This window comes from Nannospalax galili, unplaced genomic scaffold (genome assembly GCF_000622305.1).
Source record: "Nannospalax galili isolate Female #2095 unplaced genomic scaffold, S.galili_v1.0 scaffold637, whole genome shotgun sequence".
Classification (NCBI taxonomy): domain Eukaryota; kingdom Metazoa; phylum Chordata; class Mammalia; order Rodentia; family Spalacidae; genus Nannospalax; species Nannospalax galili.
Window position 1 is genome coordinate 374387 of NW_008340411.1, and position 11072 is coordinate 385458.

General features: G+C 43.3%; 1 protein-coding gene across 1 annotated transcript in view; it reads left to right on the top strand.

Moving 5' to 3' along the window:
• Kiaa2012 (KIAA2012 ortholog) overlaps positions 1–11072 on the top strand; it is a 112660-nt gene that overhangs the window by 51873 nt on the left and 49715 nt on the right. The window contains exon 12 of the mRNA XM_029564657.1: positions 7532–7608. Within this exon, the coding sequence (XP_029420517.1) occupies positions 7532–7608 (77 nt within the window). The remainder of the gene's footprint in view (positions 1–7531; positions 7609–11072) is intronic.

The window sequence follows — 11072 nt, forward strand, 5'->3', positions numbered from 1 at the left end:
GCACAATCCCTGTGATAAGGTGGATGTTTCCCCTACAGTTATGCACAGTTGAGCCTACACAACCACAGACTAGGAAGCTGTCTGAAAAACACCCCATGGCTTGTGTATGAAATGGAGAACTGAGGGAAATTCCTCCTCTTCCAAAAGTCCTTTTATGTTTTATTTTCTCCATGGAGAAAGATGCAAACCTTTGTAGCTCCTCCTCCACCCGCAGACATGGCTGCCTCTGCTTCAGACAGGGGAAGGGATGATTACACAGAGACTCTCCTTCTCCTAAAAATAGTCTTTGATGAACAGAAAATGTGTGTGGTCTTCCATGTTGCTTATTTTGAGGAAGCAGCAATCAATCCTGCCTGAAGAACCTGCCATATTAACAGGCAGGAGATTGGCACTGGAGCCACAGCTGAGTGGAGTGTTTTTGTCAGGGACTGCAAACGTAGAAGAAAAGGCGCAACCATGTCTTCGACAACTGCATGCTCTGTAAGCAGAGAGCGAGCTAACTGGGAGTCTGGCCCAGCATTACCCACTTGGCAGCATCCTCAGTGAGGGATTTTCTGGGTCAGTTTGTTAAATATTTGTTTAGAACTGGGCTATAGCAGCTCTAAAATAGGAACCCTGTAGTAGAAAAGATGATGGTGATGATGGAAATGATGGTGATGGTAATACTGATGATCATGGTGATACTGATGATGGTGGTGATACTGTTGATGATAGTGATACTGATGATGGTAGTGATACTGATGATGGTGGTAGTGATGGTAGTGGCGACAATTACTATTATGTATCTCAGATATGTCAAACACTGTTCTGAGTCCTCTCATTATTTGGCTTCATTCTCACAGCTCTTCTTCCAGCACTCAGAATAGAAGAACCTTGCTCTATCCCTTGATTTGCTCACTGACATAAGAAAAAGTTCTGACCTCTCTTGGCACTTACCATCCTCCACTTGTTTTTAAGGAGACAGACATCACACTGCCCTGAGAATAGGTGATACTTTCTGGAATTGAATTCAAAAGGAATTTAAAACATTTGTTTGATGGAATCACCAGATTTGTTGAACTTTTTGTTTTCTTTTTTTCTTTTGGTTACTTGGCTTTAATGAATATTTTTAGGTTAAAGAGATAAGATTTCTCTCTTTTTTTTTTTTGGTTACTTGGTTTTAATTAATATTTTTAGGTTAAAGGGATAAGATTTCTCTCTTTTTTTTTTTTGGTTACTTGGTTTTAATTAATATTTTTAGGTTAAAGGGATAAGATTTCTCTCTTTTTTTTTTTTGGTTACTTGGTTTTAATTAATATTTTTAGGTTAAAGGGATAAGATTTCTCTCTTTTTTTTTTTTGGTCTTTTGAGACAGGGTCTCCCTGTAGCCGGAGCTGACCTGGAACCCACTATGTAAACCAGGCTGGCCTTGAACTCACAGAGATCTGCCTGCCTCTGCCTCCCAAGTGCTGGGACTAAAGGTGTGTACCACCACATCCAGCAAAGTTATAAGATTCTAAAAATAGTATACAGTTGGCATATGGTGGATATTTGTAGACTTGAAGGTCAGTTTCAACTATTTGAAATATCTTTAAAAGTCAGGGACACATTGAACAACAAAAAATAAAACCATAAGAAAAAAAGTTAAGGACAGGCTGGGGATGTGGCTCAGTTGGCAAAGTACTCATCTAGCACAAAGCACTGGATTTGGTCCCCAACAATACATAAGCTGACCATGGTGACCCACACCTATAAACAAAGCACTCAGGAGGTGGAAGTAGGAGGATCAGTAGTTCAAGGCCATTCTCAACTATATAGCTATATGTATCCCATGTCAGTCTGGGATACATAAGACCCTTTTTCAAAACATAAATAAGAAATTGGAGAGATGGCTTGGAGTTTAAGAGCACCTACTGTTCTTGCAGAAGACTCAGGTTGGGTTCCCAGAACCCACACTGAATGACTCACAACCACCTGTAACTCCAGCTCCAGGGGCTCCAACTCTCTCTTCTGGCCTCCTCTGGCTCCTGCACATTCATGGTGCACATAAAACTCACACAGGCACATATGCACATACACAGAAAAATAAGAGGCTCAGGAGATGGCTCAGTGGTTAAAGTGCTTCCTATGCAAGCATGAGGACCCAAGTTTGGATGCCCAGTACCCCTCTAAAAAGCCAGGCATGGCAGCACCCTTTTGCCCCCAGAGCCAGAGAGTAGAAACAGGCAGATCCCAAGGGCGGGCTGGCCAATCAGTCTAGCCAAAAAGCAAACTTCAGGTTCAGTGAGAGATCTTGTCCCAGAAAAACAAGGTAGAGATGAGACTGAGGAAGACATCTTGATGCCAACCTCTGGCCTCCACAAACACCCACATACAGGTGAGTGCATCCACACACATGCAAACAAGAATATACCTCTGCATACACACAAATAATAAGGAAATAAATAGATAAATAAAGTTAAGGACATTTGTCATTTTACAGAAACCTGAAGTTATATCATAGACATTACAAGACTGGGAGACAGAAGACTGTCACCAAATTAATGAGTAAGCCTAGTCAACCTCCCAGCACCCACATCTCAGTGTTGAAGCGTCTATTCACTATAGTATCTGCAATAGTTCTTATGCAATATTTTAAATATGAAAGCACATTGACATGTTTTTTACTATATAAAGGAAGTTAGTTTATTAAGTTTTATTAGAAAAATTATAACAAAATAAATAGTTTTGAAGAACAATAATGGTATTATCTCATTCAGCACATCCAGCAAATCAGTGTCCAGTCATGTCCAGTTCCCACTGCACTATGATCAATGGACCCGAAAAGGAATCACAACTCTCACAATCACTATGCAAAAGGGACAACACTTATTGGACTCATGTCTCTTGCTTCTTTCCCACATGACCCCATGGTATAAGGACTTTTCTATTGTTGATTTTCCCACATTTCTTCACTTGAAAATTAATGTAGGCATCATGTAGAACAAGTTCAGCAAAAAGAATTAGTAAGACTATAGCCGAGCATGGAGGTGCATGCCTTTAATCCCAGCACTTGGGAGGCAGAGGCAGGGAGATTGCTGTGAGTTCAAGGCCAGCCCGATCTACATAGTGAGTTCCAGGCCAGCTGGGGCTACAGGGAGACCCTGTCTCAAAAAGACCAAAAACACGGAGGAGGAGGAGGAGGAGGAGGAGGAAGAGGAAGAAGAGGAGGAGGAGGAGAAAAAGAAAAAGAATTAGTAAGACTATTTTATAGAGCACAAAAAAATTACTCATTCATTAATTCATTAATTTGGCCAACCCCAACTGACCATCTGCTATTGAGAAATACTAAGCTAAGCACAAGAATACAGTAGAGAGACAGAGTCATGCCTTAAAGGTGTCCACAATGGTAAAATGAGTGAGTCGAGGGTTGTGCATACAAATCAATGACGTGTGGAGGGTGAGAAGGCCTTTGGTAGGAGAGAAAACCTAAGCAGAGCTTCTATGGATATGTGTAGGAACTATCCAAGTGGAAAAGAAAGGAAACTGTAGGGAAAGAGACCTCCTGAAGGTTAGGGGACATGTTAGCATGGGAGAAATATGGCAACTTGTAATTCCTGGACCACAGGGCATGTGCAGTGTAGGGAAGGATGAGAAGCACAGCTTGTGAAGAAAACAAGAGCCAGCTCTGAGGGGCCAGCAGCAGCAACCAAGGAACGTTTCCCAGCATATCTGTATGGCTCCTATGATGAGTCTGCACTGGAGGGCTTCCTAAGTCATTGATATTTTATTGCTACACAATTTAAATCTAAATTCCATTGTGTAGCTTAGTTTCCATTTTAGGCTTGGTAAACTGCCATGAGCCTTTGGACTTCTCCATGAAAAATAATTTATGAACTTTTGAAAGAAGTTGGTATTCCGAAAACTAAAAGCTAGACCCTGGAGACTGAGCTAGGTCTAAGAAATGTAAGTAAACAAAAGGACTATTATTGCAAATTGGAAGAAAAATATTGCTCTCACGTTTGCAAGGCACTTCCATATTTAAACTCAGACTGACTCATATTTTCTAGATCCAGCTCCTTAACTGGACCTCCCACAGGTATGTCTTTAGCCTGGAGGCCTTCTTCAGGTCTCCAGCGATTGTTTAATATGCCTTTCTCACCCTCCTTTTCATCCAGAAAGATTTAAAGGAAAATGTGCAGCATAAACAGAGCCTTAAATCTTGTCCTAAGAATTTGATAATGACAGTACCAACAGGCCACCTTGGGTCTTGAGCTCCTGCATTGAACAAGCATGCTTGAAATTTACTAGAACACGGCCAACATTCTATAGGTCATAAGCATCTTGAATCGCATCATATAAAACATTTTCAGATATTCTTAAGGAAAGGTCAGCAGCACCACAGCTTCCTTCCTTTTTATAGTTAAGTTCACCCTGGGAAGAATTTTTTTTAATAATGCTAGAATTTCCATTTTCCATTTATGACCAAAACACAAAACCATGAAGGTACCAGGACTGACATTCAGGCCTTCCCCTGTGGTATCTGCTGGGGCCAGCCAGTTCCAATACAAAACTGTGGGAAGACAGAGGTGCTCTGAGGTCTGTGTGGCAGCGGATCTATCGCCTGCAGGATGATGACACTGCAGGTTAGGGAGGAAGTTCCATGACAGCATATCAGTGATCAAAGGATACGCTTGCTTAAGAAATGGTGTGTGGAGAAAGGCCCTGAACAGATTTAAAGAGGCTCCTGCCAGCACTTCCAACAGCTTCTGCCCCAGTAACCATAGAGTATTTGGCCACTTCAGAGCCTGCAGGTACAATAGTTGCCAAGTCCTGACACGCATGGAAGGAGCCCGGTGGCCCACCTGGCCTGATAAGGCAGTTCTTTGGAGTTGAGTTTCTATTCTGCTACCAGATGGGGCCCAGCAGAGTTTCCCATACTTAGACAAATAAGTACTGTGAAACAATAGGAATAAATATGACTGTTTCATTTTTATTTAAAACACAATTTTGGAATTAAACATTGTCAACACAGGTTTCAATAGAAGGAAATTTTAAGGAGCCAAATTCCATGCTAGAATCAGATGCTTTCTCCACTTTCCAAAGTTTGAGTGTTTGATGAAGAATGCCATGATTTGAAGAGGGCAGAAGGGACTGGAGATGAAACCCCTTTAGCCAGGGTCACCTCTGAATGGCCTGGTTATCTAGTGGGAACGCTATCTCCTCCCTAAAAGCCTGTGGTTAGATTAATGCTAGCATTTGAAAATCTGCTAGAGCAGCCAGGAAAGGAATGTGTTTTCTGTTTATCTCTATATTGGCAGATATGTTCATCACAGAAAGGTTGTGAGCACTCTGTTTCGGGCATCCTAGAAACAGTGCAGTGTGAGATCTTTGGTTGTGCACGTCAGCTCCTGAACCAGGAAGAATATACCCTGGGTTCACAGCCCAAGGCCTAGGCTGGTTAAGGGTTCTATTTTGTCATATTGCTCTGAGAGGGAGCTTTGCCACCCCCATTGCTTTATCTCCCAGGAATGCAGCTGGAGTCTCTGCTCCTCCTTGACAGCTTGGACCTCAGTAAATTACCAAGGTCTTGACCCAAAAGATGAGAAATCCTAAGTGATTTTTCAGTCTCCTATCTAAAAATGTGTTTACATTTCTTGAACTCTGGCTGACTGATTCATTCTCCTGGTGTTGCAAGAACTTTCCTTATACATTAGGATTTATAAGTTTCATTTCTGAAAGACCCAGGGTTCTTTCCAAGCCACAGTGAAGTGAACCTCATCACAACACAATTCTGCTGGGTGGCTTTGTCCAAAAGATGGATCCTGGCCAGACAGCTGCAGTGTGGCAGGCTCAAGCGAGGCTAATGGGAAGTGGTGTGATGTGGAGGGAAAACACAAGACAGTTCAGGACTTCTGGAGTCTGGTTCCTGTGCTATTTTAAGGTGTGGGCTTGAGCCTACATAAATCCATTCTCTGGGCCTCAGTTTCTCTGAAATGATTTAAATAAAAAATGTTTTAAGTCTACACAGAAGCTGTTTTCAAACAGATCAGAAAAAGGCAGCAGAGAAACAACAGAAAATGAAGGTCAGCCCACAAGAGATGAGCACTGTCTTGGGATCAAAAAGACAAGGATATAGAGTCACAGATGTCCAAATGCTCTTAAAGAGCTATTGATGAGTACCAAGAAGGGAAAGAGCTTTTTGTTGGATACCAATCCCATGGAAGAGACTAAAATTCATGCCAGTAGAGCCATATGCTCAGCTAAAGCCGATCCTCAAATAAACATTTCTTTATAAACATTACCATTACTTTCTTAGAACCGTGCGAGGCGGTGGGGGGGAATCCTATCTTCTAAGGCCATGGAATTTGAGTCACAAGGTCTTGGACTCAATCCTTTCTCAAAATTTCACCAGTTGAATCTGGGTGTGGTGGTACTGGCCTGTAATTCTAGCACTCAGGAGGTAGAGGCAGAAAGATCAGGAGTTCAAGTTTATTTTGGCTACTCATGGAGTTTGACAGCAACCTGGGCTGCATTAAACACTGTCTCAAAACCCCAAAGGGGGGGCTTGGAGAGATGACTCAAGAGTGGTTAAGAGGGTGTACTGCTCTTATAGAAGACGTGAGTTCAGTTCCCAGCACCCATTTTAGGCAGCTCACAACTGCTGGTTACTCCAGCTCCAGGGAATCTGACACCCTACACAAACATAATTTAAAAATAAAGAAAATATTAAAAATAAAAATGAAAAACTACCGAACATGGTGGCACACAACTTCAATCCCAGCACTTGGGAGGCAGAGGCAGAGGCAGAGGCAGACAGATTGTGAGGTCAAGGCCAGCCTGGTCTACATAGCAAGTCCCAGGCTAGCTAGAATGACAGAGAGACCTGCTCTTTAAAAAAAAAAAAAAAAACTTTTACCAGCTGTGTAACCATCAGCAGTGATTGCACCTCTCAAGTCTCAGCTTTCATATCTGTAATGAGCAGTGACAGGAACAGTCACAGGAACCACAGGCCCAGGTCATGTCTGTGCATGTGGAGGGTGCCATCATGTCCCACAGTGGCCTTTGCCTTTCTTTGCTTCATAGTCCTACCTCTCCTGTTGCCCCTCTACATTATGAGCAGAAAGGGAAGTCTCTGATCTATCTCTCTCTGGAAGCTTTCAGAAACATTTTCCTATTTCAGCAAAGTGTGATCATACAAAATTTATATTCAACAGCATCAGCAGGTTTTTTTTCCATCAATATTTCCTTTTTAATTTTGGCTTTACCTGAATTTTAATAGCACAAAGAATCTACTTTTGTGCTTTTAAAAACCAACTAAAACAAGAAAAGCTTAAATTTGATGATAAGGTCTTAATGACAACACCACCTTCCCCCACCCCCACCCTACCATACACCACAACATGGTGTTTAGACACATTTATAGAGGCTATGGGAGTTATTTGGTAATGCCCTACATGTATGTTTATAATCTTACATGTACATGAGCTAAATGTGTCTGTATATGGTTCATACAAAAATTCATGAGACCTAGATCTGACAACCTTGACCCCTTTTCTCTCTTTCACCTTAGCAAACACCGAACTCAAAACCAATCTTCACAGGAATCTTTATGAAACCTCACCTTTGACCCCAGCAACAGAGAAGCAGGTACAGTTTTGACTCTGAATGAGTGTGATACTGGGAGTCAAGACTTGTCTGGGCCTCTTGTCCTAACTTGCTGTGTGACCTTAAAAGAGACTTCATCTCTTTGGGCCTCACTTGCCTCATCGGTAAAATGAGGCAAGGAAACTATCACTGAGGTTCCTTTACTCTTGGAATTTGAACTCTATTGTCTGGTTATTTGTGTATGTGAATAAACAGAGCAGACCATTCCCAGACATCTGCAAAGTCAAAAAAAGCAACAAGAATACCAAAAAAGTAAGACAGAAGGCTCACATTTTCATTCTGAATGGGGAGAAAAAATAGAAATTAAGTTTTTTTTTGGGGGGGGTTGTTTTTTAAAGCAAGGATAGGAGGCTAGGGAGATGGCTCAGTCTGTAAAGTGCCTACTACAAAGCACAAGGAGCTAAGTTTAGAGCCTCGCCTCTCATGTAAAAAGCTGGGTGTCATGGCCTGCATCTGTAACCCAGCACTTAGGAGGGTGGAAACAGGAAGATTTGTGTAGTTCATTGGACAACCAGTCTAGCTGAATAAGTGGCTCCAGGTTCAGTGGGAGATCCTGTCTTAATAAGGCAGAAGTAATAGAGGAAGACACTCAATGTCAACCTCTGGTCTCCATACACATACACACATGCACACACCCACATGAATACATACATACAACACACAAACATGCACACAAAGCAAGGATAATCATGAAGAAAGGAAGAAACTGCTTCATCTGGAGGGTTTGGGAATGTTAGTGGTTAAAGGAACTATGTGGAGAAACATTCCTAAATGTTTATCATCTGACACTCTCTTCAATGTCTCTAGAGAAATAACAGGGAATTCCCAGAGCTGAACCCAAAGACACAGAGAACCTGAGGCAGAAGCTTCTAATACAGCTCCAGGGAACTCCCAGGACCTTCCCACTATGTAACAGCCTTGGGGCAAGGGTCTCCTTTTCCCTTCCTAACTGCAACTTCCTGCAGATGCTTGTCCTTCCTCCCTTCCACTGCACCTGTTGAAAATCAGAGCTGAGTGGGTCTGTTAACATTGTGCCTGAACTGGCTCTCACTGTTAGGACCCAGGCATGGGTTAGGCCTCCACTCAGCTAAAGCACAGGTAAGCTACCTCTCCTGCTACAGAGGAACCACAGAAACAACATTTACATTTTTTAAAAATGCCCTCTTTGAAGACACTCTTCATAAGAGATCTGAAGGCCTTAAATAACAACAACAATAAGAAGACTGTGACTAAAGAAAATACAATATGGTATATTTTGGTAATCCCACTGCTCTGAAGGCTATGAAAATACCTCCCAGACCCTGACACATTCCAAACTCACACATCCCTATGGCTGTCCTGGAGGAGGCCTGATACCACCTGCAATCAAAGAAAGGCTCAGCCATGTCAAATTAAATCTTACACTGAATTATAAACTTCGCAGTCAGAAAGAACACAGACCTTCTTAAGCTCCAATCCTCAGCCCCCTCTCCCCCCTCCCCTGCAAGCCCTGGAGATGTCCACTTACTCCTTTGTGAAATGGAGGGAGGAGGGGTTCCCTTCAGAGCTAGTTGGTTTGTTAGAGTCACTTTAGTCTTCCTTCCTTTAAAAAGAGTCCTGTAAAGAGAAGCCATATGAGGGCACAGTCTAGGGAGCCCCACCAGCCCCCAAGCCCAGATAAATTGGGTGGGGGAGGCAGGGGGACTTCCTCTTGCCTCCTTACCCCGTCCCCTTACTTCTTGAGGCTAATGGCCCTTTATTAGGTTAATCACTGCCTCGGATTTTAACTACTTCCTCAACCTACTCCACATAAATGACTAATTTCATGTTTACTATAAAGCATCTGGAAAGGATTTAGAAACAAATTTCTGCCCAGCAGACTTCAGTTACCTACCCTGATGGGCCACTGACCAAAGCCGTGGGTTTCCTCCACCAGGACCCTTCCTGCTCCAAGGCAAGGAGGACACAGCACAAAACTGGCTTGCAGCAACAGCAGCAAGCTTCTGAGCGCCTTACTTTGGGTTAATCTCTCTCTCTCTCTCTCTCTCTCTCTCTCTCTCTCTCTCTCTCTCCCTCTCTCTCAGCCACATAGAAGACTTTTTTTTTTTAAGCCGTAGTGCTAGCTCAGAGAGGAAGAATCCCAAAGGTGGACTCTTTGGATCCCAGCACCCTTTGAGAAGTCACAGGCCTAGATTGGGAAGTGATTCCTATGGGTGAGAAAGAGCCTGGCAGACCTGTCTGAATTCATGGATGCTGCCTCGGGCGTCCCCTACTGGAGGGATTGAAAATCCTGCTCTGAGTCCTCAGCTGCTGCCTTGCTAGGGCCAGAGCAGAAAGGGTGAGGGGGCCTGCCCCGTACCATCTCCAGGAAGGGCCCCTAGGCACCCCTCAACTCCTGACCCGAGATTCTGGACCTCGGCGGCAAATGCGTCTGTGAACGGAGAGCTGCAGCTGCCATCAGCAGCTCCCTCGGAGTTGGAAGAGGTGTGTTAAGTCAGGGGAAAGGGGGAGATGAAAAGAGCAGTGAAAAAAGAGAAAGGAGACAAGCAGACAAGTTTCAACTGCAAGCTCCCATTTCCTCTTTCAAATGATCGGCCTCCCCACTGTGAACAGAATCAAGTATTTATGAAGGCATTTTTTGCATATTAATAGCTGCATAGGGATGGAGCCTTGCCAGCTCTGAAGTCCTAAAGGTACGGTGCCCTTTTTTAATGCAGGTCTTTCCAGCTCCTCGCAGAATTTGGTTTTCTCCTTTAGATTTATTTTCCCTTCTGCCTTGTGGCTCCTCCTCTGGCCTTCCATTTGATTAAGAGAAATTAGTTCCTGGGCTGCCTTCAGAGGCCCAGTACTGCTCTTCCTTCTGCGGGTCGCTGACATCAATCGCTGGAGAGCTTTTCGTCTTCCCCAGGGCCTCTGTCAAGAGGCTTGCAGGTTGGGTGAGGTAACCAGCACCTAAAAAGAGTGTTAAAATTGTAAATGAAAGTTCCTGGAGAAAACTTTAATATAGCTATGCAGTGAGAGGAGAAAGCAAAACTTTTTTTTAAAGTACAATAATTTCATTGACTTTAATGGTACTATCCTCTGTAAAGATTGTGTTCCACTTTAAAATATTTTGTTTCTTATTTTTATTTTTGTGTATATGAATGTATTGCCTGCATGTATGTAAGTGCGCCCATATTGTACAATGCCTGTAATGCCTGCGGAGGTCAGAAGAGGGCGTCAGATTCGCCTGGAACTAGAGTTACAGATGGTTGTTAGCTACCATGTGGCTGCCAGGAATCTAATCCAGTGCAAAAGCAGTCAGTGCTCTTAGCCACTCAGCCATCTCTCCAGCCACATGCCTTTAATCCCAGCACTTGGGAAGCAGAGGCAGGCAGATCTCTCTGACCAGGTCAGCCTGTCTATATAGTGAGTTCCAGGCCAGCTGGAACTACAAGGAGAGCCTCTCTCTCTCTCTCTCTCTCTCT